General features: G+C 36.7%; 1 protein-coding gene across 10 annotated transcripts in view; it reads left to right on the top strand.

The window, feature by feature from the left end:
- Nucleotides 1–19505, top strand: part of LOC107982149 (dipeptidase 1) — a 662392-nt gene that overhangs the window by 543545 nt on the left and 99342 nt on the right. For 6 of the 10 annotated variants that reach the window (XM_031933340.2, XM_032602223.1, XM_032602226.1 and 3 more), the window contains one exon: nucleotides 3649–3666. The exons of the other annotated variants lie outside the window; for them this stretch is intronic. In XM_031933340.2, coding sequence (XP_031789200.1) covers nucleotides 3649–3666 — 18 coding nt within the window. The remainder of the gene's footprint in view (nucleotides 1–3648; nucleotides 3667–19505) is intronic. 10 annotated transcript variants of the gene reach the window in all.

Here is a 19505-nt window from a genome sequence, read left to right as displayed (position 1 = left end):
CAGAATTACGGCCAAAATTGGACAAGATGTGTACACCCTCGAGAACGACAAAGGTGACAAGTTCGAAAAGATACATGTAGTCGATTTGAAGAAATATGAGGACGACGAAGACCCATCGAGCGACGAAGAACCAACAAACACCGCAACGACGACTGCGAATCCACAAGATGCTGCCCCGGCTTCGACTAATACGTCTGTAAACGTGGAAGCGCCACGTAAGCGAGGTAGACCGCGGAAGACGCGCATCGTTGTTAACCGTGCGATAACTAGAGTCACGCGCGGAAAGAAAACTAGCGAACCACCTCCTAGTATCGAGAATGAGGAGGTAACCCCGTTAGTAGTACCCATGAAAAAGCGAGGTCGCCCAAAAGGTTCCGTGAACAAGCGAGAGACTCCTCCTGTCCTGTCCCCTCGTCGTACTCGGTCCAAAAGACCCTCATAAACTTCCTAGAACTCCCTCTTATTGACCTTGCAGATGATGGCGTCAGACCCCAGCTGGATCAGAGTCGTGGAGGGGGGCCGAACCCGCTGGGTTCAGATAGAGGATCTGCCTCTACCACCGACTCCTGACAGCACCACGTCGGCGGGCGCTACGCCCTCCACTACGGCAAAGACCCCCTCGACCGACCACGGCTCCAACGCACCAGCGCCCACGAGAACAGCCGAGGAGGCCTGGGAGGCCACCAAGAACCAGCTGGAGCAAGCCAGGGCGCTGAAGAGGGAAGCCCTCAAAGTCGAGGAGGAAGACTTCTTGGCCCTCGACAACTTCCTGGAGAAGTTCGGGGAGGACGGCCGTGCGCTCGCGGGTAACTACCCGAAACTAGTGGCGGACGAGCGCGACGTCAAACGCCACCGCCAAGAATACGTCGAGGGGAGGAAAAAGCGCCGCGCAGCCGAGGAGGCCAAGGAAGCGCTTCAACAGCGCATCGAGGAGGGGACCCGCTTGGTTGAGGAGCTCAACCAAGCCTACGAGGACCGGCGACATCTCGGTCACCCTCCCCCCCAAGCTCCTGGAAGAACTGCGACTCGCTAGGCTCAACCTAGCGCTGTTGAAGGGAGAGAAAGCACCGCAGTGCTACATCTGCGGCATGCTAGGTGTGGAGAGGGGCAGAGAATGCCCGAACGCCCGGAACCACGGGAATTTGCTGCGCCTCGCTCGTCAAGCGGCGGGAAGAAACACCCTAGAATAAGGGCCTAAGGCCCTTCAAAAAATTTTTTTTTTCTTTTCTCTTCTCTCTTTTCTTCTATTTTTTTTCTCCTACTCCTTTATTTATTTTTTTTTTCATTCCCTCTAAATACAGTTTCCTTCAATAAATAAGCCTCTTCAAAAATTTTTCCGTCTCTCAATGTTGATTTATTTACCCTTCCTTACTAACCTTTTTATTGCATGCTGGCGAGTTTTATAGAGTGAGAGCTGGTACACCTGGCGGTTACCCAGCGTCTGGAGGGGGGGTGTATGACGGGCGATATTAGCACGTCATAAGCTCAGCATGCCGCGAGAAGAAAGACTTGTACTAAATCCACACTGTTACAGGTACCAGCGCTGGCAAGGCGGGGAGAGCCGCTGGACGACGCGAGAGAGGCGGAGAGAGAGGGAGAGAGAGAGAAAATTCGGCGACACGCGACTGAGACGCGTGCCGCCAGATACGATCCGACCTTTGAACTGACTCCTCGCGAGGCGCTCAGTACTTTCGGGAGATAGCTGTTAAGAGAGTGAAAGTTGAAGTGTGTGAGTGTGCGTGCGTATACGACATTGCGTCTCGCTACCGCATCCGGAACTGCACCGACGGGGTTCCGACTGCTGACAGCGAACATCAGGGCGATACCGGCTAACTGTAAGTGCCAGCTCTCTCTCTCTCTAACGCTACACTCGCCAGGGCTCTCCTTATCCTCCCTCGTACCTGCGACCTCGCTTACTCGCATGCAAGCCCTGTATATAGTTTGTCAATAAACGCTGTGACAGTCCCTCAACAATCTCCATAGTCGTTATTTTGCGTGTTCCTACGCGTACACTTGTACCTCGCTCCATCACCGACCCAGCCGCCTCCACGGGCTTGCGTCTCGCATATGTACGAGATCGCAGCATAACTGGCCTGGCCGGAACCTATTCAGCACTAGGTGCTATCCCGACGACTCTCGTTCTCGAGAGTAACGAGGTCTACGGACCTTGATTATAGCGGAGCTGGAAACTGAACAACTGCATCCAGCACACCGTTATAACTATAATAACTGAACTTATAATAAGAACTTTGTAATGTTCAAGAGGTTACAACTGCAAACAGTACAAACAGAATCAGCTGACGCGGAACGATTTCACAGTAACAGAACAGCACCGGAATTTCGAACGCGGACCGGACTGCTGTACCGCTGCTGGCGTTCCCTCTGGAACACACCCTAAACCCCCTCATTCATACCATAGCTAATGTACTTTCAAACAATATCCTGGAGTTTGAGCTCATTTGGGCCATTAGTTCCTTTGGAATCTTACGGTCAGTGAATTATGGACTCCTTACTACACGTAGGTATTATAGAGGTATATAAAAGGTCTAAAACCATCAAAATAAAGGTAATTATGTCTAAGAAGAATAAAAAAATTGGTCTATTTATATAAGCATTTATAAATTTTTAATGAAAAATTTTGATTTTAATTTCAAAGGTGGTGTGTCCCTTAATGGATTCCCACCACATGAATTAATATTAAAAAAAGTGCAATAATTAGATGCTTAAGAAATTTAGACATTAACGGTGGTCTTTGTAATGGTACAATATTGATAATTAAAGATATGAAACAATATGATCTTACAGCAGAAATTATTACTGGAAAATATTCTGGTAAATAAGTATTATTGCCTCGTATCAAATTCGCTCCATCACTAGATAAAATACCATTCGGTATCGTTAGAAGGCAATTTACAATAAGACTTCAATTAGCTTTGCTATAAGAGTAAATAAATCTCAAGGCCAATCGTTTGACAAAGTTAGTTTATATTTATCCACTCCAGTATTTAGTCACGGTCAGTTATATGTTGCACTATCAAAAACAACATCAAAAGAGAAATTAAAAATTTTTAAATGATGAATCTGCATTCAAAAATAATAATATTACAAATAACGAATGTAAAAAACGAAAATTAAACGATGAAATGAAAATTTACACAAAAAACATAGTCTATTCTGAAATATTCAGAAATTAATTATATTAATTATAAAACATTACTGAAATATAAAGTATCTTTTGATTGATTGGGTAATCGTTACTAATACAACAATACTAAAGTATAAATTATATATTAATTTGCTGAGAACTCTTCATATAAGTACATTACTAAAATCTGCACTAAAAGTACATTACTCAAATTTTAATTATTTTTTGATTGGTCGAATAATTGCCACTAATTATACATTACCAAAATTTAAACAATATATTGATTGGCTGAGGTATCTTTACTAATGGCACATTACTAAAATCTAACTTATGAATTAGTTAGTTATTATCTCCATTAATAGCACATTACTTAAATAAAAATTATATATTGCTTGGATAAGTAATCACCACTAATAATATATTATTACAACATTAATTTAAATATATATTATTATATATATGATATCAATATAAATAATCATTTACAATAGTATTATTTCCAGGCTTCTTTACAAAAACAGGTATGAAACAAGATCATATCTGCACAAATGATTATTCGCAGTATCCCTTTTATCCGGACAAAATCTGCAAATTACGTCTCGTGATATGCGTGAATACATAGAGCAGTCGTCATTTCTCATTCACAGACAAATATCTTTAAAAATAAGATCATATCTGCACAGATGATTATTCGCAGCATCCCTTTCATCTGGACCGAATCTCAAGATCACTACTGATGATATATGTGAAACATACATATCTATCTATGTGGCGCATATGATTTAAAAAATAATTTTCATGATACGTGCACGAAAAAGGCCACTTTCCATGCATGTAAAATGAATCGAAAATCGAGATTTTCTTGGCAGCGGGAAAAAACTAATTCCTTGGGAGGAAAAAACTTTTTTTTTCCTAAGGGAGTAAATTTTTCTGAAAAAAATTATTCCCTTGGGAGGAAAAAGTATTGTCCTCCCAAAGAAGTAGTTTTTTCCGCACTCGGCAGCCTACCCGATGAATGTGTGTACCTCTATAAGTTTTTTAAAAATTTTCGAAATTTTCAAAATTATCGAAATTTTCAAAATTTTCGAAATTTTCAAAATTTTCGAAATTTTCAAAATTTTCGAAATTTTCAAAATTTTCGAAATTTTCAAAATTTTCGAAATTTTCAAAATTTTCAAAATTTCTTGCTAGAAAAAGCCAATTTTCCCCCCAAATCGCATAATATACCATTAGATTATAAATAGAAATAAACATATTTACCATATTTCTTTATAAAGATTATTTACAGCATCTGGACCAATCTTACTGTGTTTTTGATATTTGTATACATATACTTTATTTCTAATCAACTACAACAAAAATTACATAAATATAAATATTTATCATTATTTTATACCTATATGTAATTTATGTGAAATATTTCATGACCCGGTCACTTTTTTTTAATCATTCTTTATCGAAAAAGTGTACTTAATTCTGATTTTTTTCATTAGGATTATGTATTCATGTTTGTACCACATATCAATCATAATATAATTATTATCCCGGAATGATTCACTAGTTGAATTTTTATATAATTGCTCATTTTAGTGTTTTAATACAGTGCAGATTTATGATCGACCGTGTCAAAAGCCTTGGTCAGATCAAGGGAAGTAACAATTGTTGGTATATTCCAATCCAAATTATTATTATACATACTATTGTAATTAATGTTCTAATATTCACAATTTAAGCACTTTATCAAATCGTTTGTACAGTCACTAGTCTTATGACTACCAGCTTCGACATACTGTATTATTTTTGTGTTTGTTTTTACTATGACTATATCTACCACAGTTGAAACATTGTCTTAGGATTAAGTAGTCGTAGACTTTGCAGCTTTGATATCCGAAGAAGATTTTGCTGTTATTCTCCTTGATAAAGTTGTATATCTCGTAAGGAACCTGCATTAACACTGTTGTATAACTGCATTTGCTTTTGTACATATGCAGGGCTACACCTTTATTTGAAAAACTGCTGAAGTTGCTCGAGTTAATATCATTTTCTATTTTAGCTGGACTCCAGTTCATGTAGTTGTCATAACCAACTATTTTTATTTTGGAATTTATAAGTTTATCTTTTTTAACCAAACAAACTTCTTTTAAATTTTCTTTTAAGACAGATTCAGTTCTACACTATTACTATTTACACATTTAATGACTAGTTCTTCTTTTATTTTATAGACATATTTTCAGTTTAGATAATTTTCTCAAGCGTTAAGTATTTTATAACTCTCTTTTTTCATATCTATAAACTCATTGCCCATGTTCTTCACTGTTATTTTTGGAACTTTTTTACGGAGCAGTTTGGACTGATTAATCATCTCAGCACAAGATACCCTAGGTGATACACTGTCATACTGCTTAGTTCCAAGTTTTTCTTTCAACAGATTATTTTTTCCGCTCAGTTCTTTGACTAGCTGCTTCAATAGTAGATTTTTAGCTTTTAGTATGTTAACCTTCTCGGTAATAACACTATCCAGTAAGTCTTGTGCTGAACTTGATACTTTCATTAAGAGTTCTTTCCTTACTTCTTCGGATTTATTTAACTTTATCGCTTCCTTCTAGAGAAAACTTTGTTATAATAAAATTTTAAAATCCGCTAAAACTTCGTAGAAGCGCATTTAGAGGTGTTTAGGATTCGAATCATGCGTTTTTAGAAAATGTCCGTGCGGATGGATGTGTGTGTGTGCGTGCATGTATGTACGTATACCATTATGATTTTGGAACCACGCGACCGATGGTTATAAAATTTGACATGCATATATGTTTTCTGATTATGAATTTGGAAACAAATTTTTTTTATGATTCTGACCATTTTATGAATTAATTTATACAATATATTCAACAACATTGTATCTAAAAAAGCATAAAATTACTTACTTCTTTCCGCAAGATTTTCCAGATTGACCGTTTCATTCAATTTTTAAGATAAAAAAGGTAATTTAAAAAAAAATTTTATATTTTCTAAATTAATTTGTCTAACGCTTTGAAAAAATGTATGACAATAAAAAACGATGATATCAATTTGCTTTTAAAATTTTAAACCATTGTGATGACTAGTTTTCGAGCTAAAAATCAAAAACTAAAATAAAAATGGGTTTTCTATGTCGTACGATAACGGGAGTAAAAAGGTTTTAATTAAGTTAACATTTTGGGAAAATATCGATCTTTTGATCACCTTGGCTAGGTTCTTTTTGCAGCTTATAAAACCATTTAGTTTAAAAGATAGTAGGATTCAAATTATTTGTCTAAAACCCTGTATATCCTGTACAACTGAAAATTACTATTTCTGTTAAACGTTATAACTCGCTAACTAAAGTTCAGAATGTTCTGAAAATATTCATGATTTTATGTGATCATGAGAACCCTATGGTATTTAAAATATCGAGGTTTAAATTTTTTCATGTAAATTATATGATTTGATATTGTGACGGGTGCTCTTTCAGTAAAATAATTAATATTGAAAGTATTTGGAAAATCATCAATATGCTATATATATATGAACAATATTTTATCTACTGGAACTATAAATTTTGTTGGAGGAAGCTACGTGCTAAAGAATGAAATATAAAATAGGTGTACCATTGTCGTTTGGTCTTAGAATGGCTGGTCGATGTTTTTGTTCATGGTGTCCACTTCGTCATTTGTCACTGTTACGTCGGAATTTGCGTAACCCACCAATATACTTACGGTGTCGAGTCCCTATCTTCGGCTATTATTTATTATTTTTATTTATTCAAAAGAAATCCCTTTTGGCTACCGCAGACGCGGTCACTGCCTTCCGGGAAAGGGAGCCGGATAACGAAATCACTTTAAAGCCGTTAGAATTTTAAGAGCAACTACGATTTTATTCAGTCGATTAGAAAAGAAAGAGAAAAGTACCTTTTACAATATGTGTGGGTGTGTGTGTATGTGTGTGTGGATGTATCGATGTCTCAGCAGGAAACTGCAGCTGTGGGTCCTTGGCGCTCTGGAGCCTGGCGTCGGTGGTTCAGTGCGGTCAGGCTAGTGTGCGTCTCGGTCCTCCTAGCTTGTCCCTCTTTGAAACAGGTGTTGACAGATGGGCGCTCCGATGTGTCGGTTCTCTTTCCGTGATGAGAGAGGACGGTGAAAGTGGCGCTTGTCTTATTCTTGACACGATCACTTAGTTTTTGTATAAGCTATTCTTTCTCGAACTCTTTAACTTATCCGCACTTTTTAATTGGTTTAGTGCGCACTAGTTTTATTGTGGTGACAAAGTTCGTCCGTGCTGTTCTAGCTCGCGACTAACTGATTCGATACTGATTTGAATAGTATAACTGATATCGACTGGATCTGGCGACTAGCAGCGATTCGTTTAGTATGACGAGTTCAAGGAAACTGACCATGTGCACCCTTTTGCTCCCGGCCTTTATATACTGGAAATTCTGTAGCCTCGATTTTTCATATTAGGAGTGCCTAATATTCTCACGACTTTTCTCTTGACTTTGCGTGACCTCGTAAAATTTTTATTACCTTGAGTTTTTAGGAAAAGCGTCTTGTGACAGCTCTTCTGCTGCTTTTCGTCGCCTGCGTACTGTCATGTGTAGCTTTTCCCGATTCGTTTTCGGGAGAGCGTGCTCGACCGATGCTTGTTCGTCGCATAGCTATTTTGATTTTCGTCATTTTTCGTGAGGAATATCGCGACTCGTTCAGTGACATCTTTTTATTTCGTCGCCGTCATTTTTTTTCTCTTGGCGTTAGCCATTCTTTCGGATGATCTTCGCCTAGAGCGCGGTTTGTCGCTACGCCTCTAATCCTATTTTTGTAGGAATACGTTGTGGTGGGAAATACTGCTTCTTGCGGCTGCTGCGATGACGATGCTCGCGAGTATTTCACGTATGTGTGTTTCTTGTTTCGTGCGTAGAAAAATTGTGTGACCTACTTAAATTGGTGTCGTAGGCGCGTAATGGAATCGGGGATTCCATTACACCTCCCCGCCCGAAAAAGAACGGACGAGTGAAACTCGACGTTCGTAAAATTTAGTATGTGTGTGTGTTATAAGTAATGATGGGTATTTTCATTCTCCGCATATTATTATTTATTTACATAATTTGTTGCAAGGTACTTTTGTTTGATACATAAATTTTGATGAAAGTTTTTCTTTTCATAGTTTCTGATGTGTACAGAAATGATTTTTCGTTGCGCAAATGTTAATTTATAGTAATGAATATTTTTCGCATCTTACATATGTGATTACTGGTAGACAATGGATATTCTTCGCATTTTACATATAAGATTTCATATAGAAGGAAGGAAAAAATTTTTTTTACAATAATGGATACTTTTCGTATTTTACATATAGGTGAAACAAAAAGAAATTTTTACAATAATGGATATTTTTCGTATTTTACATACAGAAGGATGTTTACAATAATGGGTTATTTTGTATTTTTCGTATACTATTACTGATAAAGGTGATTTTTTATTTACAATATGTGGAAAAAAAATGTTGTTACTGTGATAGGGATATCCCCGATAACATCGCGTGCCGGGCATTTTGGGTCACGCATGCTGGCCGCTCGTGCCGTCATTGTGACGTCCCCAAGACATCTTTCGTTGGAATTGTCAACAATTTTTTTTTCCTGCCATTCGGGAAGTCATAATGTTGACATTTTGGCGGCACAGCTTGCCAGCACGCGTGCTCACATTGCGACGGCACGAAACTTTGTCAGAATGACGGCCATGAGTGCCGGCTGTATGACACCGGCACGAACGAAGGCAAAATATCGGCATTTTGCGGTCACGCCGTGTTGGCACTCATGGCAGCATTATGACGACATTTTGAGGAGCTACGTGACGGCATTGTGCTTTCGACCCGTGTTCAAAATTTATTAACATTTGGCGCTGTCAGAGTGCTAGCAGAATGCCTGCTGGGAGTGCTGCTCGCTATGACAGCATTCTGTCGGAACGAAATTCCCGCAGAATGCTGGCTTTGTTAGCTGCGAAACTTAGAAAATTTTCAGCCGCACAATTCATGAAATAAGGCTTTTCAATGTATTATATTTTAAGGCAGTTGATTTTGTTAATTTGGGCTATTATTTATCCACGGGACTTTGTTCCTTGCCAATTTTTATTAATTATATTATTATGACTACTCTTTCATGACTACCGAATTTATAGCAGACTGACAGTTTCACGCCTTACACGAAATAAGCGGCGAATATCAATCTTGTTAAACGCGTTAATAATAATTTTGGTGATTGTTTATTACAATAACTTGCAACTTTATTAACATCAACAGTTGCTCGCAGTATATAAGGACACAATTAGCTATGACTTGTAACAAGTGTTCGTGGTCGAGTGGTAAAGTTCCAGCCTGCTAACTGAAAGGTTCAGGGTTCGATCTCCGTTAGGGTTTCAATTTTTTTTTGTTTTTTCGTTAATTTAAGTGCCAGCACGATGCTTGCACCGCGTGCCGTCATTGTACTCAGCACAATGCCGTCATTTCCGTGTCCCGGAGCAGGGGTACCTGGACGTCACGCGTGGCCCATTCCGTGCAGTATCAGTGCCATCATTCGGCCAGCATCATGTTATCGGGGATGTTGATAGGTGTATAATTTATTTAATTTTTGTTTGTATATGAATGATAGTTAACTGTAACATAAAGAATGTTAATTAGTATATGCAGATATTTATTAGAGTTAGTGTTATGCCCTAAGAGTACTTTTTATTTTACAATTTATATTTTCAATTGATTTTATGCAATAAAATTCCACCCCACCAGAAAAAGAATGTTGAAAATGAAATTTCAACATTCTTCCTGGCGTGTGCAGGAAGTCCCATCATGCGCTTTCGTCGGTTTCCAATTTTTATTACTTTCATTCCCAAGCTCCTTTTTCTTAAGGACATGTGTTTTTCCCCACTTCCTTTCCTAGCCGAAGGTGCTCGATTTCTTTGATTTTTCTGGCTCGTCCTCGAGATGCAGGCTGATCTGTCATCAGTCTGTCGAGTGCTTTAGTAGTGTGCAGTAGTAGATAGGCTATAGGCATACCAGAACATAGGCATAAAAAAACACCCTTTCTCCTCTCAGAGTGTTTTAGTACCCGATGAGAGAGTGGGTATAATTTTTCCTCTCTCTCTCTCTATTATGTTTTGGAATGCCTATAACGTTCTCTACTTTTTTTAAAATTTTTTTTTAATTTTTAAAAAATTTTTTTTTTATTTTACTTTACAATTTATGCTGATAGAACAATTTCATGAGTTTGACGTTGTGCAATGCACAGGTCGTCTTATAGCTTGGATTATGATTTGTGCATACTGTGACGCACTTAAAAGATGGTTTTGACGGATAGCCATACTGTTCAATATTGTGAACAGGAAATTTGAATCGTTGAAGCCATTTCTGTTTTAATGCACCCATGACAACAATTTTTGATGCATCATGTAAAGCGTCACGAAGCAAGTTTCCGATTTGAGAGTAGTCATGTCCATCCATTTTCCACCTGATGCTATGATAATTATGTTTGAGCCATTTGTTTTCCATTTGCATTTTGTCTGAGAGTTTTTTCCATTAGAAGGGATTTTTGAATGTTAGAACAATAGGATCTGCACTATTTTCCTTGAGAGATATGAGTGCGAATTCCTTTAGAATATAATCTTCTTTGGTTTGCTTGAAACCAGTCATGTCTACTGCATACTCCATTTTCCGATGCAGCTTAGACGAGCTTCTTGACATCTCCACTAATAGGATTGTACTGAACGATGCGATCGTGTAAGATCAGACAGTAGGCTGAAGTGTTAGCAGGAAAATCTTTTGTAGCCTCAAACTCCAGACGTACATCGACAGGAGCGCTTTTGAGAGATTCGTTTTGTCGTGAACAGTCAATAACTACGAGTGGTGCAAAGTTGAGAAACGAAGACTTTTTCAGCAGCGGTTGCGGATCTCTTCCATAGTAGGATTTTTGAAAATTAGCGTACATATCATAGAGAATGGCAAACTGATTTTTAGCTATGTCGAGATTCATATTGTTGTATGGATAATATTGTGAATACAAGAAAAGTTTCACATTACTCAACTCACAATGGTCAAATCGACTGGCGTTTGCAGTTCTCATTGATTTTCTCTTTGTTTGCAGTCCAAGAATCACAAAACGAGGTTTTTCCAATTGATTTGATGTTTTCACTGTCCAGACGTGTTTAGTAGTGCTTGGGAGAAGAGGATATTCAAATAACTAATAAAAGAATGTTTACTTGCTGTCATTGATTTTTTAGCTACAGTCACTAACTTATTAAATTTCAATCCCATTCCAGTTTTTCCTTTTAATGTCATAGCATTGCTAACAGCAAAAGCAAAAGCTTTTTCACCAAGACTAGCATCCTTGGCTCTGACACGTTGCATAGCTTCCTCAGCAAGCTTCTTGTCTGCAGCTTTACGATCTCCGTTTTTATCGGAGTAAACAATATCATGTTTTTTACACGCCGGATCAAGCGGATTAATGCCAGGATCTCCTCTTTTCAATTTGGTCCCGGACCGCAGTATTGATATCCAGGAAGATGCATTTCAACAGGTAAGTTATTGATAACTTTATCAAGCAATCCATATCCTTTCGGCTGTTTCTGAGATTTATGTATGATCATCTCTCTTCGAGCGTTGATTCACAACAGACGTTCATGGTATAAAAAGGGCGTTTATATTTCAAGAGCTCAATGTTATATCTGACTCTGTTGAGTTAACATGGATTTTACCGAGCAGAACGTCAAACTCCCCGTGACAAATTTCGATTTTGGAAAAGAGAAAAGAAAAAAGCGTCGTGGGGAATTACTACCAGATAGTATACGAGCAGTATTATGTGTGCCATCGAACTGTGGAAAAACAAATAGTTTATTGGCTTTAATAACAGATCCCAATGGTCTTAGGTTTGAAAATTTGTATGTATACTCTAAATCCTTGAATCAGCCAAAGTATCAATTTCTCAAAAATGTCCTGGATCCGATTGAAGAAGTATCATATCTTCCGTTCAGTGAGCATGAATCTGTAGTATCTCCAGATGAAGCCCTTCCAAATTCAATTATGATTTTTGATGATGTGGCATGTGAGAAGCAGGATAACGTCAGAGCATTCTTCTGTATGGGGAGACATAAAAGTGTAGATAGTTTCTATCTATGTCAATCTTATGCTCATATAGGAAAACATTTGATTAGGGATAATGTCAATTTGTTAGTAATTTATCGACAAGATGATGTAAATTTTAAGCATATCTATGAAGATCATGTGAACACCGATTTAACTTTTAATGAATTTCGAAATCTTTGTTCTGAATGTTGGAAGAATGATAGATATGGATTCATTATCATTGACAAAGATAGATCGATGAATGAGGGTAGATACAGAACACGATTTGACTATTTTGCAATAAAAAAGGAATTATGAGTCTCAAACTTGCAGTTCAGTTGTAGACATCATCACGTCAGCATGTCAGACTTGTAGAAAGAGAAGAATGTTCTTAGTGAGCTCTTGCGAGCTCGTGAGGCTATTAAAAAAAAATACACTTTATTAAAACAGGAGAAAGATGATTTTGAGAAAGTCATCGGTGATACTCTAAAACCAGTCATCTCACCACTTGAGAAACTTGTTGAGATGAAAAGTGAAAGCACACTGCAGCAACCATTTAATCATATTTTGGATAAAAACAGCGGCAGTAAGAAAATGAAAAAACGAATGAAAATCGATCGATCAAGTTTGCTCAACGATCAAAATAAGAACAATAAATCAAGTTTATTGGATTATACTGTTTATGATTATGATGATGATGATGGTGATGATGATGATGATGTTTATGACACAATAACCAATTCTACATTTAGATCCGCGAATGGAAAAAATGAATCAGCTAAAGACTTTTTATCATTGCTAGATAAAAGCCGTAGAACGATTGATAATATATACGGAGTGCGAAAGGTTGATGAAGTGTATATGATTGGTGATTCAGAAATTGAATTTGATGATAAATATGTCAAAGTCAGAAATGAAAGTTATCCTAAAACGAGTGGACTGATGGAATTGCTATTTAAAAAATATCCGGATGATCTTCTTCTGAGCTCATCAGATCGTGCAAATTATCGCAAGATTCTGGAAGCAATAAATGCTCATCGGAAAAAATTCAGCAAAGATGAATCTATACGAATGTCGAGAAGTAATAAATACAAGAATATTTTAGCACCAATGTTCCGCAGCACTCCACGTAAAAAGAACAGTAGCATCGGAGGAGGTCTCATATCTAAATATAAAATAGCTAAGAAAAATTCTTCCATTGATCTCGTCTACTGGGATGATCCAAACGAGCTTACTGAGAGACTTCGATTATTGATTGCCGAACGATCAGCTGGAAATAATAATCACGTCAATGAAATCCAGTCGATTTATATTGAGGAATTACGTGAAGCTGGGCATATATATTGATACGCAACTTTCTTCTTTGCATCAGTACTACCATGAGTCTCGATGTGTTTGGAAGAAAACTTGAGGGCTCGCAAGTGAGCCGTAGTCCTCCAGGCATTGGTTTCAATTCTACACCAGACGGTGATTTTGATTTAGAAAACAAGGGACTTTGCAACCTAGGACCGCCCAATCATCCAAATGATGCAATCACATTGCATTCACTGAAAGTTATTCTACAAACTGAAATAAATTATATAGCCACTAAAATTGCTGGAATTGGTGAAGTTATAGAAGAATATAAGCAGAAAGTTGAAAAACATCAATTGGAAGTGAATGCAAAATTGCGTTATCTTTATAGTACAACTCTTCGCAATTACTCTGGTGTTGGTTATATCATTGAAGAAGTGAATAAACAATTAAAAGTTCGTATAGACGAATTTCCAGATGGATTTTCATCTACTATAAAGGAAGATGGAACGTCATAGAGTAGCTGAAGAGCTGCACAAGCCAGCACCTCGGCGATACAAGAGAAGAAAATATAACATACGTGGAATAGACGAGACTTGGCAAGCGGATCTTGTAGAAATGATACCATATTTTAAAGAAAACAAAGGTTTTCATTACTTACTTACTGTCATAGATATATTTTCAAAGTATGCATGGGCCATGCCAGTCAAGGCAAAGAGTGGTAATGATGTTACTACAGCTATGAAGTTAATACTAAAAGAAGGATGAGTACCGAAGAATCTACAAACTGACCAAGGAAAAGAATTTTACAATTCAATTTTTCAAAAACTTATGAAGAAGCACAATATACATTTATACTCTTCGCATAGTAATCTTCATGCAAGTATATGCGAACGATTCAATAGAACATTAAAAAATGCAATGTGGACAGAATTCAGCAAACAAGGAAGCTATAAATGGTTGGATATTCTACCTAACTTGCTCAAAGCATACAATTTGAGAAAACATCGGACAACAGGAATCGAGCCTGAAAATGTTACACTGGCAAATGAGCGAGAAGTCAAAAGACGTTTTCCAAATGAAAAGTCGCCAGTGAAAAAACCGAAATTTAAAGTAGGAGATAAAGTACGAATAAGTAGGATAAAAAATCTTTTTGAAAAAGGTTACACACCAAACTGGTCTACTGAAATTTTTACAATAACGCAAGTTGTCAAAACTAATCCGACAACATACCACCTCAAAGATTATAACAATAAAACCGTCTCAGGTGGCTTTTATGAAACAGAAATTCATAAAACTATGTATCCTGAAATTTATCTAGTAGAAAAAGTATTAAGAAAAAGTGGTAAACGTGTATATGTTAAATGGCTAGGATTTAGTGACGAGCATAATAGTTGGATAAATAAAAATGAGATTCTTTAATGTAACTATATTAACAATTTATGTTCTTTTTTTATGGATAAAAGGACCAGATTGTAGTAAATAAAAAAAGCAGATGTATTATGTTTATCATATTAAATTTATTCATGTATTATTATTATGTGCAAGTTAATAAAAAATATATCTTTGTAAAATCAATTTGTGATTTATTCATTCTTATTGAGTACTAGAATCGAACGTAAAAGAAGATCCACCCAGATATTTTAAAAATAAACAAAGTTTATTTGCACTGTTGCAGAGTGAATTGAAAAACGCTTCATCTTTCAGAATAGCCGATGAAATCTTCTCTGGCAAGAAAACTTGAAAGCTGTCATCAAGTTCAGCAACAATCTTCGTACCGAACCTTGTCTTGACCTCTTTCAAAGCTGTCACCATATACTGATGATCTTTTTCCATATCTGTTGCTCTTTTCTTTGGCAAGAACTCTCGCTCAGCAATCTTGTTGAGTGCAGATAGATCCATTCTGAAAAAAGCAAAAATAAACATTTATGTTAGAGAAAATTGTATTAAAGACAAGTAATGAGGGAGAACTATGAAATATAACTTACTTATTATGAAGTTAGGTGAGCCTTGGTCTCTTTGTAGAAGGTTCGTTGTTCGCTTCGATTTCACGAATGTGCTCCTCGTTGTTGTCCGTGCGTTCATATAGCCCATTTCCCACCACAATTCCTACCCTTTCCATTGCCTCTAGTAAGATATCCCTTCTCTCTTCTGATTCTAATCTTATCTTATCTAATGATGGATCCCATTCGTGCATGAACTCCTCAGGCACATCGTATTCAATCCTGATTTGTTCACCTTCATCCCCCCTCCCACCTTCTCCCTCTCTTTTTTCTTCTGCATCATTGCCATTGGTTACCTCATCCTCCCTCTCATTTTCTCCCTCTCTTTTTTCTTCTGCTTCATTGCTATTAGCTGCATTGTATCCCCTCTCCTCCGCTTCCCCCTCTACATGCATTGCAGCTTGCGCCATCTGTTCTTCCATAATTCCGTAATGACACCAGGGCAAAGTATCTGTACTATGAGGTAATAAGTATCTTTTATTATCGTGAGGACTTAGAGCAATTTTTTCTTGTTTTTCAGTATGGACTATGTGTAATTTTGAACGAATATTGCACTGCTCACGTTTTATAATAACAAGATCTTGAAGACATTTTCGATAATCTCCGAATGTGATTGATTTCTTTACTACATTGGATTTTATCCTTTTGGCTTTTTTCACTGTCTCAGCTCCATCAATCAAAATACTATACATTTTGCTTCTTAAACCTACGAACTCTGTCATAATCTTGCCACAGCATTCGTCTTTCATCAATCCAGGAACTTTTTTATTAACACGCGGAATTTCAAACTGATTATACTCATCATAATCAGAAGTATCAAACTTGTGTATATCTTCTTTCATTATTTGATACATATCAATGTCCGCAACTTCGTATATTAAACTATCTGTATCTGTATAAAGAAATTCACATTTTTCTCCTACTCGTTGTTTCATATATGAATAATGAAAATCATATACTAATGTTTTTGACAAATCGAGAATACAGAGACCAACATAAATTGGTTTCTTGATTGTTATACTTGTCTTCTTTAGCTGAATAGCAACTAAATTTTCATCAAAGATTGCACAACTATGAAAATTTGATTGAGCTATACGTGCTTCTGCTCCATATCGACCTGTAAATTTATTCACTAAACGCACATCAACGCGAGATCGCTCTCTCTCTCTCTCTCTCGATACACTTTCCATAGCATTAATTAATAATTTATAAAACAGTTTTTCAAATTCATTCTTGGACTGCTTTCTTTTCTCTGTATTTAGTTCGACATATGGTTTGAGACAGGCCTTCTGCTCAAAACTCAAAATTCTATGCACCTTTTTCAGTCGAAGTCCAGTATCTAACGCCTGTTTCAGTGCTCAATAATGAATTACATACCTTGTCTTATCATTCAAAGTAGTTAGAAGTTTCTTCTGTTTAGAGCCAGGTGGTGTACGATGCTCTGCGCAAAAAGGGAGATCTCGATGATCATCGTGTACTTCTTCAGGATACTCTAAGTCAACTTCAGCAAAATAGCCTATGTCAGAATCTGGTGGTGTATTGAAAAAACATGTATTTGTCTCATATTCTATCCATTTAAATTTTCCAACTGGCAAAGGTTGTACCATTGCCCATCCATAAAGATTATTTATATCAAAATATAAGAGAGTCTTTGTTTTCTGCTCCTTATCATATGAAGATCCCATATATGGATTGTTTGCCTTGGCATACCGATTACAACATTGACTTATTCCACCTCGAATCCCTGCTTCAATAAACATCAGCATGTCAATATCTGTAAGAAGCTCCAATTCCACCTTTGTCATTTTAAGAGCTGCTGAAAATGTTAGTCCAGGAGTCGTGTAAAAATGTGCAGGGCATAAATCATATAATCTAAGAGATGTCTCCCGAAAACTTTCAAAAACATCAGCCAATAATAAAACATCCGTTTTCAATTATAGATCAGAATATTCGCCTAAAGTTTTTATATTAAACATATTCCAGACTTGAACAGCATGATTGTAATCTTACTCAGTAATATGTGAATCTGTTAATTTGTTGTAAAATTCATTTTTTTCTGGCAGTTTTGTTGTCATTAGTTTATCTAATTCATTAACAAAATCATATGGAAATATGCCTTTGCGTCTAAGAAGATTGATTTTTTCATCCGTGAAGCCATCAGATCGAAACTCATTTACTGCTATCGGCACGTTCTCTCGATATGACGCAAGTTTCTCCAATGATGATGGTAAAAAACGCCATGAATCTATAAATCTAAAACTGATGTCTAATTCATCAATGTATTTTGTAAATGAAATATATTTTTCCTTATTATGAGGTATCAGAGAAACTCGTCCTTTCATCAATGTAGAAGTAGCAATTTTATTTAAAATGAAGTGTGTGTCATAATTGAGGTTATGAAAAATAACTGGCACAAATCTCGAATTCTTATAATTCAAATGAATTATGAGCTGCACCTCTGAAACTGAAGAAAAAAAATTAGGCTAAAAAATTTAGTAAATTCAATTTTTCAAAGTAATTAAAGTGACAACATACCGTCCCGTAAGATGACAATGATCTCGTACTGCAAGTTCATCACCATGGATTGGTTTTCGACATATATGACATATCGTTGCCCTTCGAAAAGATAATTCTTCCAAGTCTGTAAGTTTTAATGGTTTAGGATTTTTGTAGAGTAGATCAATCTGCTCCCCGATTGATTTCAGCTCTTGAACAAACTTGTCTTCATGCACACGATATTGAGCAACTCGATAGGCGTTACTGACACTAGGATATATTGCTGAAAGTATAGCATACTTGAAACATTAATTGTCATAATTTCGAACATTGACGAACGCTTTTTTGCGTTCTATATACTTTGGAAGAGGAATGTAAGAAGACCCTTTAATTGGAGAATATTTTTTCATGTTTATACACAAACTTATGATACTTTTCAGTGTCCAGCCTGAGTCCTTTTCTTCAAATTCTTCTAACTGTGCAAGAATAGGCTCTTTGATGTTGTCTTTAAACCATTCCTCTAAATTCGTTGACAAATATATCGTCGCACTTTCACTAGTAAAATATTTAATGTCCGTTTCCTCTCCACTTTTCTGCATAGAAAATTCGGCGATGAAGTCAGAATTAACTTTCACTGCATTATACTCATCTAAGCAGCTCTTTACCTTATCATTAAAGATCTTTTGTGCATCGTTTAAAAAACTTAGAATATCAACATGTTTTATATTCACTACCATACCACTTCTAATTCTATTCTGAAAAGCTGACTGCACATCTCGCCACTCTACTCTAGCTTCAGTTTCTTCCTCCGCTTGTAAACTACCTCCACACCGAAGGTGTTGTTCGAATTCAACTTGTATGCACGACAAATGTGTTAAACAAGTTTAACACTTTTGTTTTTCTCCTCGCGTTAAATTCGCTTTATCAATTTTATCGTTCAATTCCTTTATCGTAGAATTACACACGTCCAGCCAATGATAAATATCTTCATCGCTCATATCATTTTTACTTTGTATGGTGGCACGAAGTAAGCCAACAAGACGTTCAAAAAAATCCATCGAATTCATCTTTACTTTTTACTGAAATATGACTAGAATATTATTCGTGAACTTGCACAAAACTATCACTTTAGATCAAGGAAACGCAACTGATGAACTGTGATCGTTCAAGGAAGATGCTCCCGCTCTTAAATAAGGAGATAAGGTATTCTCGCAAAGGACCAATGGTAGAGTCGAAGAGCTAGTAGATAAGATTAAGAGAAAGATTTTCTCGGGTAAGACCAATGGTGTGGATGAAGAGCTCATAGATAAGATAAGAACGAAGATTTTCTTGAGAGGGGATGCATTTTCTTTCTTTTCATCCAATCCAAAATCGACCTTTAAAATCCTAGATAAGCCAGAGGCGGAGTTATGTATTATAAAAACAGAGAGTAAGAGTCTAGCTCAGATCATTTC

This window comes from Nasonia vitripennis, unplaced genomic scaffold, assembly GCF_009193385.2.
Source record: "Nasonia vitripennis strain AsymCx unplaced genomic scaffold, Nvit_psr_1.1 unplaced0148, whole genome shotgun sequence".
NCBI classification, from domain to species: Eukaryota; Metazoa; Arthropoda; class Insecta; order Hymenoptera; family Pteromalidae; genus Nasonia; species Nasonia vitripennis.
This window is presented reverse-complemented; position numbering and strand designations above follow the sequence as displayed.